Source organism: Dryobates pubescens, chromosome 24 (genome assembly GCF_014839835.1).
Source record: "Dryobates pubescens isolate bDryPub1 chromosome 24, bDryPub1.pri, whole genome shotgun sequence".
In the NCBI taxonomy this organism is placed as follows: domain Eukaryota; kingdom Metazoa; phylum Chordata; class Aves; order Piciformes; family Picidae; genus Dryobates; species Dryobates pubescens.
In genome coordinates this window covers 6,579,275-6,596,630 of record NC_071635.1, presented here as the reverse complement: position 1 = coordinate 6,596,630, position 17,356 = coordinate 6,579,275, and the positions used below count along the sequence as shown (strand labels likewise).

The 17,356-nt window shown below is 41.7% G+C and overlaps 2 protein-coding genes across 3 annotated transcripts in view; one reads left to right on the top strand and one right to left on the bottom strand.

Annotated features, from left to right (window-relative positions):
* Window positions 1-12,321, bottom strand: part of BBS12 (Bardet-Biedl syndrome 12) — a 29,788-nt gene extending 17,467 nt beyond the window's left edge. Inside the window, exons 1-2 of one of the 2 annotated variants that reach the window (XM_009896006.2) lie at window positions 12,277-12,321; window positions 8,234-10,357 (exon numbers count right to left, since the gene is read on the bottom strand). In XM_009896006.2, the coding sequence (XP_009894308.2) occupies window positions 8,278-10,341 (2,064 nt within the window). In that variant the 5' untranslated portion in view covers window positions 10,342-10,357; window positions 12,277-12,321 and the 3' untranslated portion in view covers window positions 8,234-8,277. Of the gene's footprint in view, window positions 1-8,233; window positions 10,358-12,276 lie in introns of those variants that run through there. The other variant, XR_008462850.1, reaches the window with a different exon arrangement.
* A 475-nt stretch (window positions 12,322-12,796) lies between these two features.
* Window positions 12,797-16,751, top strand: LOC104296218 (uncharacterized). The gene is made up of 5 exons (XM_054172737.1): window positions 12,797-12,887; window positions 14,365-14,520; window positions 16,021-16,149; window positions 16,260-16,397; window positions 16,536-16,751. Exons 1-5 carry the CDS (start codon window positions 12,885-12,887, stop codon window positions 16,623-16,625), a joined length of 516 nt encoding a protein of 171 aa, XP_054028712.1. The 5' UTR covers window positions 12,797-12,884; the 3' UTR covers window positions 16,626-16,751.
* Window positions 16,752-17,356: the final 605 nt, after the last annotated feature.

Here is a 17,356-nt window from a genome sequence, read left to right as displayed (position 1 = left end):
CTCCAGGTAACTTCTAGTGTATCTTATTTAAAAGAAAGCAGACAGGTTTTCACCTATTTAGGATTTCATTTGAAAGCAATTAGTTTGTAAACAAGGGAAGGCAAAACAGAGCATGAACTTATTCTAAAAGGAAACATAATTAAGAGGACTTAGTTTGTTAAAGGCCAAGTAAAAGCTCTCATTAGATGAAACATTTGCTGGTTTATAATGCTTGAAGATCTAAAAAATACTTTTTTCCATTTAATATCACAAGAGGGAAATAAACATGACCAAAATAATGTCTCACAGATTTTATGTATGAATCAACTAGTCTAAAGGAAATACTACCTTCTTTGACTAGAAGCATGGAAGGGTTCAAGGATACATTATGTATTTTTAAAGAAAAAATTAATACACATGTTTGGAAAGAAAAAGGGCAAGACTTAAGCTCCTGGCAGTATTTGCAGACATCCACAGACATTTTGAATAGAGGTATTCTTCTGGGGGCTTTCACCTTGTCTGAAGGGTTTGTACTTGTTCCAGGTCTTGCACTGTTTATTACATTTTAGAAAGTCAAGTTATTCTTTCCTACTGCACTGCTAACTAGAACATTACTCTTACTAATTTTGGGGACTCAAGAGCAAACAGAGCAGAGGAAGAGCCAGGCACAGATGAAAGCATAATTCTGAAAAAGAAATTTGTTTCCACTTAAGAAGAAAAACAACCCAAAACACCCCATCAACGATTTTCCTCCAACTTGCAGTAATAAAGTCTATTAATTTTTTGCTTGCAGTATCAAAACCATTGCTGGCAAAAAGGCCTGACCCAGCACTGCTTAATACAGGAAACATGACAAGGAGCAGCTCCTTACACTTTTGTCACACCAAGACAAATAGACAGAGATCTGACACTGGAGATTATTATTAAAGGCATAAATGAAGAGATCACATGTAAAGTAAATGACTGCAGATTATAAGGAATTCTCTAAAAGAGATATTAACAAGAATGAGTAAAACTCAAACCCCCACACATACTTCAGCCTCCTTTCATTTCCAGAGTACTTCAAAAGATGACATTGATTCCATCCTGCTGGTATTGCAGAGAAACCATCCTGCTCTACTGAGTTTGCACTGTGTTGCATGACTACTAGTAGCTCTACTTGGCACACTCTAACTGCTGTGGTTTAATCTGAGAATCACAGAATTGCTTAGATTGGAAAAGATCTTCAAGATCATAGAATCCAACCATTTACCCAGCACTGCCAAGTCCACCATATTCCACCCCATAGTCCAAAAAAGCTATTATGTTCATTGTCAAGGCTTACTACTTCCTTCCAAAAACTACTGTCCTAAACATTACCCTTACAGAGGCCACACTTGTGGGAATTCTGTATAGCCAAAGAACACTGGAGACTTTTACACAAATTCCATTAGCTTTATCAGGTTTGCAAATCAGGGAAATGTCTTTCAAAAAGGCAAATCTTAAATGCCATCAAACATTCACTCATTACTACAGTAATTCTTACTCCTCTTCATTATCCAAGGACTCAGTTGGTGACACGCTCCAAGAACAGAGTAAAGAGTTTCTTCTCTACAGAGTTTGCAGTTTTGGAGATAAGAAACAGATTCATAGATGTGGATATGACTACCTTCAAAGGTGTGTTCCCTACAGGAGACATCCTTTAACTGCTAGAGATTCTGGACTCTCAATCTTCACCAAGTTCTCCAGAGGACAGGATGGCTCAACCTCCTGCATCTCTAAAGCATTTTTTTTCCCCAGGTCACCATTAAGTACTCAACTGCTGTTGCTTTAAGAGCTCATTAGAGGATCATCCAGGAAAGAGGAGCTTTTAGTGAAGGCTGCACCCGGCAGCATTAGCAGTCCTCAATTTTACATCTCCTTCCATTAAGAAATGATCAGGAAGGCAATCATGTTTTTGCAATAATCTGTTTCTTATGCACCAGGCATTTTAACTCCCCAAAGCAACAGAAATTTCTAACAAAAGGAGGACTGGTTCCTGTACTAATTCACAACCAAAGCACAATTCCCTGCTTCCTTCCAGTCTCCTGTGAATAACCTATCAGCAAAATAACATCTTGTCACATGTGCACATCAGCAAAAGCATCTGTAAATTCTCATTCAAGAATGGGATTTATGGCAGTGGCTCATAGCAACACAGAAATCAGAAACTAAGCAGCTTTATTGGCCTTTTAAAAGACAATCCGATAATAAATCCTAGTTTCACTTGTTAGATGAGAGATGGATGTGAGCATTTAAGGAGGGCAGGGAATGGAGTACCTTATTTGCATAATGCTTCTCCACATCATGGCCATGTGTCAAATTCCAAGTATCATACTGCAGGGCAGCCTAAAGATCTGCTTTACAGGTAAGTGTAACACAGGCACAGACAGAAGGACCTGCTTTTAAATCAGCCCCAGTATTTTGGAAGACTTTATTTAGCAGTTTAATATTAAGTAATTTTCTCCATCTTCTCCTGGCTTTGAAACTCTGCTCTCATTCCACAGTTGCACTTGCCTTGTGAGTGGTTGTCAGAGGAACCTGGAAGGCTGGAGGTCCTCCTCAAACTCTGCTGGGAAACAGTCCTAAGCATCAATCACTGAAGCTGAGATTTGAAAGCTGTTCCCATAGTAGCCACAGCAACTCCATCTACAGCAATTCCTGATGTGACATCTGGCAATTCTGTTGAGCTTATTTACAGCACTGCTCCGAGATGTCAGATACTTTGAAAATACAAGCTAAATAACTGCACAACCATAGTCACACAGAAAACCATTTTTCAAGTTAATTGCTGGTGCTTCAGATAAACAAAGAAAGATTTGGGCTTCTTTTCCAGTAAAGCTCTTTTACTGCCAATTATATCCAAGCTTCCTGGCTTCTGGCATCCATCAACATATTGTCACAGCTAAATGGGTCCAGAAAACAAGCATCTCTGAACCAGAACATGAACGATATGCTTGGGATGGTTATTTAAACGGTGCATACATAAACTAAGAGATGAAGCTAAGAGATGAAGGGCAGCAAGAAGTGAGGCACTGAACACTGACTGAGCAAGGCATATACAAGGAACTGGATTAATGGTCTGTTAGGAAGACTTTGCCAGTTAATTAAACTGATGTAATCAACATTATCTGTATACAGGTGTACTAGTCTCATTATCATCACTGTAGGGGATCACATTATCCTCATATGGAATTATGCACAGGTAATGGTGTTCATGACCATATTCCCTACAACAGTTTGTGCATGACATATGTGTATCCTTGAGCTGCAACCCACAGACAAAACTGCAAATGCAAGGAGCAGCAAATGAAATGCAGGATTAATACCCAAAGCAAGACATAATTCCTTTTAATTCACTGGAGGGGTTCTTTTTGTACAGGCTGTTCTTGGACAAAATTAGGATTTACTGATCATAGACAGTTATTTGACAAAGGAGGTATTTTGATGGTTTCCTTTGCCACAGACAGGTGAATAGATTAATTGTCCTAGTTCAGGATTGTATGACTACATGACAGGTTGATCTTACTGAGAATCTGTGTCTGTTCCACTCCAGACTGTGTATTTGTGTATATGTAAATAAAAAGTATTTCAAACAACTCCTCTGAAGTAATTTTGGCTCTCCAGTACTAATAGGAGTTTTCTGGGTTTGTTTTGAAGTTTAGTCAGTGAGAGCAGTGACTCAGACTATACCTTGGAAATAAATCAGTTCACCAATTGTGTTAGTTTTAGTCATCTCTCCAAAGCTGCAGCGCTGGTTAAATATTTGGTTACACAACACAGCAGATAGAAGTTGCAAATAGCACTAAACCCCAACCCACCGATTTCAGCTGAAATAAATGACAGTCAGGGAGCACTTTTCCCATCACTTCTAAATAAAACCTGTAAGCAGTCCTTGTACATTTGCAATAATTTAAAAATAATTCTATTGTTTGGAGTAGCCCTTGGTCCCCAAGGGAAGAATTACTTTCCATCCAAACAAATTTTTACTTTTGTTTTGAATCTTAGCCAATCAAAGAAACCACATACAGGCCTTGGTTTCCCCTCATTCCCTCTCAGAGCTCTTTTCTCCATCTGTGCCTGATCATGGCCCAGCCTTTTCACCCCTCTGAAGAGCACTCAAGGATTTCTCCCAAACATCATGGAACACATGGCTGCTGGGGATGGTGCTGGTGAACCTGGGGTTGGATTTAATGTGACCTGAAGCCACCCCTCAGGGGTCATATGAGGCCCAGTGTGGAGGAAGAAGTTGGGAAACTATTTTTTCCCTTCCACTCAGGAAAGCACCTCTTCCTCAAATTGCCCTTGTCCATCCCTGAACTCCATGGGACAATCCCTTCCCTAAAAAGTCTGGCATTTCCCAATTTCCCAGGCACGTCAAACATACAAGCTTAGCTCTTCCAACACATCAAACTACACAAGCAGCCTTTGTGTAGCCTAGGAGGAGCCTCGGCCCAGGAGAAGCAAACTCACCCATGGCAGTTGCTGAAACCATTCCCTGTGCTGAGAGCCCCAGCAGAAATGCACAGCACCTCTGTTCTGTGTTTGAGAGGTTTGGGAAGCTGAGGAAGCCACACATGTCTTGTATTTCATGTTACAGAAGCAGGATGCCACAAAGACAGCATGCATCTTACTTGTCTATGCATATCAAAGAAATAAGTAACCCAGGACACAGTATCTAGATAGCTCATACAATTTCCCATTTCATTGGTCTGTAGAGAAGCATTAAATAATCCAAATTAAATGCCAAACAGATTTTCAGAAAACCTCTGCATGACAATATTTAAATATCTCATTATGTGCCTTTTAAAAGCCTGATTGGAAAAACTACATCATTTTGGGTTTTCTCAACATTTGGTGCGTCAGCTCTCGGTGTCCAAGAGCCCTATAAATAGATGTTTGGACCACCTCAATGCAATTCCTCTATGCAGTTTTTCCATAATCACTTAACTATTATTCAAATAAAGTGCAAATGGATCTTTTCATGGGAACAGGGGTTATGCAATGCTGAGTACTGGAGGTTCAAGTAAAACAGTATAAAGCCAGACATGAGCTGAAAACACTTGAAGGACAGCAGAGTTTAATACTTATTTCTATGCTGTGTTTCCATCTCTGCTCACTTAACAGCCACCAGCTCCTTTTGCCTCTTTTGATCTACCAAAAAATATTTCTCTCTCCTGTCTTCACACACTAAGAGTGTGGCCAAGCAGTTTAATGTCAATTGCCAACTGATTGATACTGAAAATATAATTGCAGTGTGATCAAAACTTCAGTATAACTAGATCCCTGTGCTGCTAGGAGCTCCTGTTTCAAATTAAAGTAGGAATCCCTATAGTACTGATGAAATTTTGCCAAAATCCACTGTATTCTCAAGTTTGTTAGAAAACCAAAATATTTAGTTTCAGGTCAGAGATGACTAAATACTATGAGCATAGCTTTCTACACACAGAAAAGTTTGTTCTCCTATTTCTGAAAGGCAATTGCTATTAATATGCTCTTTTACCCTCCTTAAAAGCTTTCCAGTTACGTGAGTAGAGTACAAATATAAACGTGTGCAATTCAGCAATGAGAACTCCAAATGAAACCTTCAAGAATTACACTGTATAGCACTTTTTAATGCACAAACATATCTATCTAGATGCATCTAACCCATATTTGAGGATGAATTTCACCATCTGTGTCTTTCTTTTCCTTATGTACTGAATAGACCAATTAGTCACAGTCATGATCTGGTATCCTGAGCCAACCCTGGACAGTGGGGGAGGCCGTGCTAAGATTCAAACATCCCCTTGGAGTAAATTAAAGCAAACCAACAGGAAGCAACTGATGAGTTGGGTTTGTTAAAGCCACTGAAAACTCTCAGTAATGGACTAGAGCAGAGGGGAAATGGGAAGAAAAAGAAGGGAACAGAGAGAGAGAGAACAAATTAAAGATATCACCACTCCTTGGATCCAGTGACATTTTCACAGGCATAGTCCAAGTCCTTCAGTGGCAGGTGGTAAATCCCAGCAGAGCAGATACAACACGTAGACCCTGAAAGTTGTAGCCATTTTATGCCCTATCCAAATCACAGAGGGGTGTAGCATGAGGTGTGCACTCCAGTGCAATGTCTCCCTTGGCCTTTCAGTGGCGCTGTTGCAGTAGTTTTAAAGAGGGAATTCCACCTCCGCAGAAATTCTCTCTTCATTGTTAAGCCATCTGCCGAGCCAGCAGCTCTCCTCCAGAGCTATTAAGGCCATCACCCTGTCTATTCAAGACTAGGTTATGTCACACCTTGTTTGAGGCTATCGGCCCTGCCACACTAATTTTTTGAAACAGAGGACTAGGCTATCAGAGTCATCTAGTGTGAACCACTGGGGTAAACAGTTGTATGAAAGATCTGAGGATCTGATACCAGTGTGGAAGAAAGCTACAGGATACAATGCATTTAGATGGATTCTTCATTTAAAAAAATCTAGGGATTCTGGCCAGTACAATACTCAAAAGCTCAATCTCATCTCAGGCTTAAGGTTAATTTAGAACCTCAGTAACCCACCTCTCCAGGGAACGCCCAGCTATGGAGTCCTACAAGCTGTCAGCAAGCCTCAAAAAGGGTTGGGTTTAGCAGAATGTGTGAAGGTTATGGAGTTTTGTGTTATAGGGATGAAGACATCAAATGAAGCAAAAAAATTTTTGAGAATACGCAGAAAATATCAGATACTGTCACCTATCTACTGACAAGTACAGTGGGGTACAATGCCCCAGTGTTGGCACCACAGGGCAGCCATTTCACTATCAGACTTTCCTTTTCAGTATTAACTCAAGCACTCAGGAATTAGACAGCAGAGGGGAAGGGATTCCCAGAAGGAAACAGCAACCCCACAGGACACTGTTATATCTCAGTACAAGTCAACTGAGGCACTGCCAGTAGTCATGGGGGTTAGAAGTAGCTGATAGCTCTTCTCCAAGGTGTCCTCTGCAGTGGGGAGATAACTCAAGGAAAATATGTTGAGAAGAAAAACTGTCCATTTAAAACAGCAAATAAGCAGCAGCAAAAGCTCTACCAGTAAATTAACCACTTGCTTTCTGTCTGCCTTTCCACTCAGACTCAGAAAACATTTTCCAGAACACCCCAATTCTTAATTTTCACCACCGAAGGTATAGGACTGCCTGCCACCAGGACCAGAAATCACAAGGAGGAAGTGCTTAGTGAACACTGCCAGCCATTACCTTTTTAATGAGAAAGTTTCTAAAAGCAAGAATCCATTTTAGTATCACCATTTCCATTCTTTTTCCATGCTGTTTTCACCAGCCTGGTGAGACATGTCACTTCAAGTGTGACTCAGAACACCAAATTCAGATCAAGTATCTCCATAGTTACACACCTCTGTCTTGCAACAAGGTGCCAGTTCTCCATGGTTCTGCTTTCAAATTTTAAGTGCTGAAGCACAGTAAAAATGCCTTGCATCAATCACCATGATTGACTTGTTTTTAGACAGCAGCTAAAACACACATTTTGTCCTCCCCAACTATAGGTGAAAGAGCTCAAATTAAATAATCTCAACATGCATCTCACAATGTAAAAGAACACTGTGTAGTGATATCAAAAGGAGGATTCAGCTTGAATTTGTCACAAGAGAAATTTCAAAGGGTATGTATTTGAAAATAGGAGATATACTGCCCATATCAATAAGCAAAAGTGGAATCTACTATGACAATCTCATAAATTATTCTAAGTTCAACTCTTACATTTGCAACATTGAGAAATTAAGAGGGGATATTAATGAAATTTTAATTACATTATGTATATTCTTTCTTATAACACAAGTATGCCAATGGTATTTATATTTCCACCCTTCTTTAGAAGACATTAGAACACATTAAACAAGAATTTACAGAACACAAGTCCAACTATCTCATACAGAGTGCATGTTCAGAACATAAGCGTATCCAATGAGACCTACCACGTACCAAATAAAATGCTTTTCATTATACTGAAAAAACCACTGCTCATCTCCTCTGCTAAATAAGGTTAGTCAGTTTGACTGGATGCATCTACCCCTACAGACAATATCACCAGTTAGAAATGCACTGCTGGGGTTACAGGTAAGCCCCAAAGTGATAATTCTTATTTCTAGAAATGGGAAGTTTTATCTACCTTGGAACTCTCTCAAGTTCTGATTTCTGGTGTTGCACTCTGAAATCACCAGCACACTTGAATGTTTGTTTTATAAACTGTGAAGAAATGTAGGTTGGACTTCCTTCACTGACTCCCAGACTTACAAATAAAGCCTGCAAGTCCTACAGAAACATAAATTCACTTGACACACCTGAGTTCAATAGCTGACTCCTTTTGGGACCTGTGATAATTTCAGCATCTGTTTGAAGCACCAGTAGCACCAAATCTAGAGCTCTCCGCCATGCCTCTGTCTTGGCTGTAACATTATCATAAACCTTGAAACCCTCTCCATGATCAGCCAAAGGACCAGAACCACCCCTGAGAAGAGCACCTTTTCTAAACTCTTGGAGTATATAAGTTGAGGGAGAGCCAGAGTCAGCTGCTTTTTTGAGGTGATGATCAACTGCAGTGCAGGCTTCCAACTCAGATGCAGCTTCCGCAGCGTTACACATAACCACTGAAAGATACTGCTTCCAGCCACTTGCTAATGCTTGGAGAACAACTGATCTGTACTCCATCCCAGCTGCTGCCAGCCAAGGACTGGGAAATTCTTTCACACTGTCTCTGCTTGCTGGCTGTGATGGCTGTTCTGCAAGCATCTGAATGTGACTAAGGCACAAGAGCTCCACTGCACCACCGCCAAGAAAAACCTTCTTGTCATTTAAAGCATGATGTAGTCGATACACTGAAGTCCAGAACTGGTCTTCAATGAGCTGCACCTTTGAAGCTACAGTAGTGGTGAGCACAGCTGTGAGCAGGGCAATTCCTTGTGCTTTTACCCTGACTGGCACAAGCTCACCCAGATCCACTGCACGCCCATCACAGGCCTTCCACAGCTCCACTTGGGCCCCACTGCCCACACAAGCAGCATTCAGTTGGGTGAGGTATGTCACCGGCTGGGCGCTGGTGACCTCCTCAAAGGCACATAACACATCCCAAGTCACAGAACCAATTACCAAGATACTGTTTGCTACACACCTTTCCATTAAGTTTTCACATACATTTCCTTTGACCAAAACCAAGTTTACTTCAAAGCTTATCAGAATATCTAACATATTGCTTAGCCACGAGTCTCCTGCTCTGTCTTCCTGTAGGATAGGGCTCTTCAATATGGTCCTGACATTACGTGGTCTATTAAAACCTAAGTGGCGATATTTTTCAGTTAGGTCACCATCCACTAGCAGAATATGAAGGGGTCTGTCTTCAAGGTGTTTGGTAACTGTGGCTTGTTCTGGTGACACTACCGTGACAAAGCCCAGAGAGACACAAGAATAGCTTTCAGGCAGGCCCAGTAAACAGCATGTCACAATTTCTGCAACATTAAACTGGGAAGAGCCACTGCATTCTGCTCGCTCTTGCTGATATGCAACAATACTTTGGAGAAGTTTTGTGCTAGTCTGATTTCCATGGCTCAAGGCCATCACCAGGTGTCCTAAACCAGAACACTGACATGGATATGCGGATGATCCTAGAGTGCTGAAGTATCTGCTATGGGTTAACTTTTGTTTGCTACAGCCAGAGGCAAAACTGCTACTTTCAGAAACCAACGATGTACTTTTGTCACCTGCTGGTTTGACAAGAGATGCCACTGAACCAAAGCCAGCCAAAGGTGAGACCAGACACTTGTTAAAATTACAATCTTCAGGCTGGGAATGAGAATTTACTGGAGTTACTTTTTCTGGTGCAGAAATCTCTTTCTGAAAATAATGGGAAATCTGAGGATTGCCACATCCAATTTGGCAAGTTTTGCTTTGAACACTGCTAGAACACAGCTCTTTATTGACATCATGTATTGATCTTTGAAGACACTGGACTCTCTCACAGCAAGAGTTCAACCCCTCAGACATCACAGATACTATTGCTGAAATAGGAACATTCTGCTGGAGGCACTCCACCACAGCACTGCTCCACACACCAGTGAGAAACAACAGGGTACTCATCCCAGTCTTAAACTCTTTGTTTTGTGCCTGAATGGTTTCATTAAGAAGCTGTCCAGCAGCACTGGTTAAATCCAAACTTTCAAACAGTCTAAAAGCAGAGCAAATCAATGTGCTTTGGTTGGTGCTTTCATCCACAATGAATTTGCATGATTTCGTTGGCCCCAGTAATGTTCTTCCAGCTAAGGCTAAGGCTGAGAGTTGCTGAAGTCCAACATGTCTTCTTGCATTCACATCCCTGAAAGCCATGGACAGCAGGCAGCATCTGTGAACAGAACACAAACTTATTGCCCCATCCTCACAGCACTCCTGAGCAGGCATCACCAATAGATCAACACTGACCACTGCTCTCCTGGGAAGCTCTCTGTACAGAACAGCTCTTCATCCTGTGCACTGTTTCTGAGACACGGTTGCACACAGTTGCTGAAATGGTGCATTGCTGAAATACCATGGAATTTTTAATTGCCAGAAAATTCATTACACAAGAAATGTGTAGTGAGAAGTGCAGTTAATTCCAGTGATTCCTTAAACATGAGGCAGTACAGATGGCACAGAAGTACCATTTCCCTCCTGACGTCCTATCTGGAATTTCAGTTATTTGCCTTACTTACGAGAAAAGTTCATTAGAGCAGAATGGACAATTATGTGCAAAACAAGTGCTCTGTAGAGATCTGGTTTGGGTACCAATATTCATGTCACTGCCTTTAACCTTCAAATCTGGAAAAATATAATCAAACTTATTTTATTCCAATTCTTTATTCCACTGAGTAAGCATCAGTACTTCGTTGGACATGTATGAAAAGAATGCCACTTCTTCATACTTCACCAAAGCAAACTGCCAAAATTTTAAAGTCTTCATCTACCACTGAGTTTTAACATGTCAAATATAAATCTTCTTTCCCTTGAAGTCCCTTCCACACCACAGTCCTGTGGCAGACCACAGGGATTAAACTAAAACTTTTTTTCTTTTTTGGATGAAAAGCTATACACACCAGAACTAATAAGCCTTAGCCACATACATTTTACACTCAGATTCAAACAATTATTTTATCTCCCTAAAGGTCCTTTTGCATAGCTATTCCAAAACAATGAAAAAATTCAAGAAATTAGTTTTCCATCCTGTTCATTGCAACTCCATCTGAACATTATCTCAAATGAAGACAAGATGTGAATTAGAAGAGCAAAGCAGGCAGCCAAAAATAACCTTTATACACCGACAGACCTGGAGTACTACTCCAAACTGATACCAATGTTTCCCCTCAATTCCTAGATACAGCTTGAAGTACTAAAAAATAATTAACCAAGAACTTAATGTAGTCTACAGTTATAATAATAATAAATTTAACAAAAGAACTTTTAGATAAGCAGTTAGTTTTGACTTTAACAGTGTTCTGGGAATGCACATCTGAAAACCTCCATCCCAGCTGCTTAAAAGCTTTTCTGAAAATACTTCTTGGCAGTGCCTTGCCATTATGGTCTAGTCATGCTATGTATCCCTACCAGTACTTCTAGTAATAATAACAATGGCAAATAAATAAATAATCATAATTGCTCCTTTTTCTTTGCAGAAATCCTTATTATCGTAAGTATTAAGTGTGATTAAGCACTAATTGTTGGATGATGAAACTCAATACAAACTATTTCCCCTACTCCTCAAATAACCTCATCATTCTATCTGATTTCCCTCAAGGATTTACTGATATGGCCACTCTTGTGAGCAGTTTTGCTGTTTTTTTCTTGGGTGGGAATGTGTTTGTTTTCTGGTCTTGTTTTGATAGAAAGAACAAGTAGGCAGTTTGTGGTGCTCGTCATAAAAGGAAAGAGCTACATTAGCTATGCTGAAAGGCCCAGCAATACTCTCTCTTGACCTGAGGTTCAGTTTATGTTTGCACAGATGGGTTTTGGAGGTCTCAAGTGAAGAACTCTGGGATACAAGAGCTATGCTAAACACCTGTTACTCACATTGTCTTACAGCATCTGAACCATGAAAGCTAAATTAAACCAACACAATTTAAAATCAGTTTTCCAAATTAAGGTATCTCCGTGAAATGTTGCCCAAAAGCCTTACATGCAAGCACTTGCACACAGCCTCATGTGGCAGCACTGGCACACAACGAATGCAAAATGGGTAGAAAATGTCTGCTTGCAACTAAACTACGTGTTCAGGTAACAGCCACAACTTACCTGGTCTACCTAAAAGCCAACTCTGTTATCATGAATGTAGTGAGAACATCATGGAGTGGTGCAACTGGCCCCAAATGCCCATGGTGAACCAGCCAGCCCAGCGTCGCTCGCAGCATGGAAGTGGCAAGCAGCCCCTCCACAAGCGAGAGGCGTAGGGGAGGAACTGAGGCCGCTCAGCAAGCTGCGCGGGGGTGCCCTGCTCAGGCCTAGCCGCTTATTTCTCGGCTGAAGGGCCGGGCCCTTCGCATCAGCCCCGCGGCAGGGGATTACCGGTTGCTCGTCGGTTCGGCTGCGCTTCCCGCCGCTGCGGCTCAGGTGATGATGGCTGAGGCGAGGAGCGGCCGCCAACCGCCGCCGCGCGCCGCGTTGCCAGGACACCGCCAGCGCCGCTTGTTTGTGCGCCCGGCAGGCGGGGTGGCCCCGCGCTCTCGTGACGTCACGAGCCGGCCCCTTGCCACTGGCCCAAGCTAGGGGAGAAGGGCGGGCTTTTCGCTACGCCCGGCTTGTTCATTGGACAGCACGTGTTCCTGGCGAGCGGTTGGCTGGGCCGTTAGGCGCAGCGGGGCCGAGAGTCCCGAGCGGAGCCGGAGCGGCGTCCCCGCGGCCAGATGGTGAGCGCCCTTTCTTTCCCTCACCGCGGGCTCCCCTTCCCCTTGCCGCCTTCCACAAGCTCCCGGCTGAGCTCCTCCGCGCCTTCCCACTTCTGTCGGCGGCCGGGGCTCGGCTTTCACGGAGCCCTCCGCTGATCGGCAGCCGTCGGGCTCGAAGTACTGTGGGAAGGCCAAGGCCGTCTCTGCCGCTCGGTTTTCTCGCCCCATGCGGAAGTCAACATCCTGGCCCAGAAGGGAGAACCACGCCACACCCCGCAAATTTAGCACTATGAAAAACACCCCCAACAACTGCAGAATAGGACACCTGCTTTGGGAGTGTGGGCTAAACCGGAGGAAACGTGCCTGGTTAATCTTAGCACAGTTTAACTGACTCAATCCTGGTTCATCCAGACCCCTGTAGCATGTAGCTAATTTAAATGGCATTGATCAGGCAAGAGGATCACTGACTGGTTTGGCTTGGAAGGTACCTCAAAGATCATGTCATTCCAAAGCCCTTGCAGTGAAGCAGGGACACCTTCCACTAGACCAGGTTGCTTCAAAGCCTCATACAACCTGGCTTTAAACACTTCCTGGGATAGGGCATCCACATCCTCTCTGCACAACCTGTGCCAGTGTAGTTGTTTTATGCAATTCAAACAGTTGAAGTTGGCAGTGGGAGGGACTGCTCTTCCTTCCATGAATCTGCAGAATCCAGACTGAAGGACTAAACTCTGCTGCTGCTTTAGAACGAAACTATACATGAGGAAAACATCTTTCCTGCTCAATAGTGTGGGTGGGGGGAACACTCTGTACTGCACTATCTTACACCAGAATCTGGAAAGGTCTCAGAAGTGCCCTGGGTAATAATGCACCAGCTCAGTGCAAGCCGATTAGTTCTTAAGGGACAGATTTTGTGTTGATCTCACTGCTACCACAGCATGTTGTTACCTAGCAGCACAGCTTGTTGCTGGGCAGGCAGTCTAGAGCTATGCAGCTCCTTTTAAATTCTGTTCTAACAGAGCAGAGGCTATCAGATACAGCATTTCAGCACTGACTTTGAATGGCTGAATCTGAGTCCCACCGACAGTAAAGATCCTATACAACCAGTCCTTTTAGCTCTGAGGAGGATTTACTCACGTTTGCCAGGTGAAACCAGTCCTGACACATCAAAGCAACCAGCAGGAGGTACAGGGGGTCTTAGTCACATCAGTGAAGCATTCATTTTCAGAGTGCCTGCCTGTTTTTCTGGCATTACTCCTTTAGTTAATGAAAACATGACACTCAAATATGTATTCCCAGTAACAAAGTCTTCAGATTGTTTTCTTTCTAAAATAACCAAGGAAAATGAGTGTTAAAACTCCAGTGTCTATCACTTGCAGCAAAGAATCTCTCTCACTTCTGCTACAGCTTTAGTGTTGCTGTTTATAATTTTTGCTGTGGTTTCAATTTTCCCAAGAGGGGCCTGTTTCTTACCTTTTCTCTCCTTCACTTTCTGAAGGCTTCAAACTACAGAAAACCTGGCTTAGGTACAGCCCAGCGGAAGAAAAGCGGCTTGAAACCCGAACTTACAGAAGAGCAAAAGCAGGAGATCAGAGAAGCTTTTGATTTGTTTGATACTGATGGATCTGGAAGCATCGACATAAAAGAACTGAAGGTTTTCAAACTTCTTTTTCTTGGATGGAAATCTCTCTGGTCTCAAAACTGTAGCTCCAAAAATTACCTGGTTTTTAATTTGAAAAACAAAACAGAGTTGGGTTTCAGTAGCACTGTCAGGTAGTGTGTGTGTGTGTGTGTACATACACATAGCATTCCACAAAGGAGAAGATTATTCTCAGTTCTCTCCATATGTTTTTATGGCTAATCTTTTTTTAAGCATGAATCTTTTATCTCAATTATCTCCTCCTCACATGCACTCACGCTCCCTCGATTTCTGCATATGTAACCTAGAAGCATGAATTACCTCATCCTGTGGTTTATCTCAGGATTTATTTGGAAGCACTTCTGCTTGGGTAAGGAGAGCATGTTCTCTGAACAGAGATGATAGATGTTAAAATGTAGTTCTTAAAATGGAGTGAAATGATTTAGCATCAACCATTTAACACAATTTTTCTTTTTTCAAAATGAGTTTAAAATAATGGCTGTCTTACAGCAGAAAGTGTTCCACTCTTAATAGACAAAATGGAACATTTTCAGTTGTCCCATTGCAAGAAACTGGCCAGAAAACACACTTCAATGAAATGTTAAATTTCTGGTGAGTTGGCACTTACCAGCAGAAGAGTGTTTAGGGAGAAAATTTCTGCCTAGTATTAACTATTGATTTCCACTAGGGCATACAGGAAGAACAAATATTCGCAGTTCAAATCTTCCTCTAGATGCATGTTCTTGAAACTTCAGTCTGCATTAAACATGTTGTAATCATCTAGCATATCAGGATTGTAAAATTGCTGATAAACACCCAAGTAGCAAAATCATTGTTCTAGGCTAGTGGAATGCCAGAGCCTAGTTTTAAACACTGTAAACATGCAGCATTTGCAGGGCAACTTTCAGTACTCCGTCCACAGTAATGCTTTGTATGTGCTCTGCAAGGCTTAGTGGTTTGCTTTTCATCCCCTCAACTCAGCTTTGCTGAGGCTGAGATACTTAGGGAGTATTGTTCCCACCCACTCCTCCCCACCAGCTAGACAGAAGTGCCAAGAACTATACATACGGATTTCTTCTGTCTCTGTGTATTGGATTGTGTCAGTTACCTGCACATAATTCCGCACCCACCAAAACTAATGGGCATTCTGCCCTTCATTTCAGTGGAGTGAGATCACATCCCCGGTCTCTACCCTCCATGAAGTCCTGTTTTGGTAATCCAGTCTCTTTGGGAACTAAGTAGATTGGAACCTTTACCTAATTCAATCATGAAAAGCTTCTCTCAGTTTCAGAAATACATCCATGTTCCACGTGGATCTAAACAGTATATACACCTGAATCTTAGGAATATCAAACCTATTACTATTTGGAAATATGAAACAAGCAGGTCAGAACTCAAGAAGTTTTCATTGCAGTGAGTTATCATTACAGTTTTGGAGGAAGAAGTTAAACAAGCTTTCATGCAGCTGCTGACACTGATTGTGGTGGCCACCTAACAACTGTTTTTTTGGTGCAGGTTGCAATGCGTGCTTTGGGCTTTGAGCCAAAGAAGGAAGAAATTAAGAAAATGATAGCAGATATTGACAAAGAAGGAAGTGGCACCATTGACTTTGAAGACTTTTTGGCTATGATGACACAAAAAATGGTAGGAATTCTTAATAGAAATAATTGTGAAAGCGTTAAAAAATGCTGACAAGGAGTATCTTGGTGGCAGCAGGTGTTCTCTAATAAATGTATGTTTTACTTTTCTTGTAGAGTGAAAAGGATTCAAAAGAAGAAATCCTGAAAGCTTTCAGATTATTTGATGATGATGGAACAGGAAAAATTTCATTCAAAAACTTGAAAAGAGTTGCCAAGGAGCTGGGAGAAAATTTAACAGATGAAGAACTGCAGGTAAATTCTGATTCGTCAGAGATCCTAACGATGGGTGGAAATTTATACCTATACAAAAAGGGTTGAGAAGTCAGGAAGATGAAGAGTAATCAAATACACAGTTATGTTTTCACATGAGGTGCTTTTGATTTGTTGTAGGAAATGATTGATGAAGCTGATAGAGATGGAGATGGAGAAGTGAGCGAGCAAGAGTTTTTGAGAATCATGAAGAAAACAAGCTTATATTAATATTTGTTGCCTTGCTATATAGCTGCTCCAAAAGATAACCTGGAAACAGACTTAAAAACTGGGCTTGTGTCTCCTGTATATTTTCTGCCATTTAAAGAGAGTATGAAAGGACGGATCTTTGTCTTTTTATTGGTTTTGGTTGGTTTTTTTCAGCAAATTTAATGGGGGAAAGGGTGGCTTCATTATCCAGAACTGTTAAGAAAGATACTGCAGAAGTGAAAAGGAAGGATGACCTGAATCTGCAAGGCAGGTAAAACCCTCCTCTTTAACAATTACACTGATTGCCATTTTGGGTAAAAAATGCTGTTTTAACAATTTAAGTAAAAGATGTTTCACCTGAGAAGATTCTCACTGCTGCTAGGAAAGGCCACTTTTGACTTTCCTAATGTGACAGAATGAAAGTACAAGCACAGCCTTTTTATTCCTTTTAAAGCTTTTAGGTTATCTTTTGGTATATGTCTCCCTTTGGCTTCTGTCCGTGAAAGACCAAATCCATTGGCTATCTGTCTTTTTTTTCCTGTATTAAACACTTGTTTTCCCATGGCAAGTTGTTTCTGGACCTCATGGGAAGCAGAGATACCCAGATTTGGGATTCCATTCCATGGGAGCTGTGTGCTATCTGTGTATGTTCTTCTGATGATCTGAAACTTAACTTACTTGAATGTAACCTGCTTGGATTATCAAAGTTTATTGTGTAACCAGTCAACAATCTTGTGCCATTATTCTTACTC

Bases quoted from the DNA above. Each gene is read 5' to 3' on its own strand.
- LOC104296218 (XM_054172737.1), top strand. The intron at 14,521-16,020 runs GTTTTCAAACTT...TTTTTGGTGCAG, and splicing joins TCGACATAAAAGAACTGAAG to GTTGCAATGCGTGCTTTGGG. The intron at 16,398-16,535 runs GTAAATTCTGAT...GATTTGTTGTAG, and splicing joins TAACAGATGAAGAACTGCAG to GAAATGATTGATGAAGCTGA.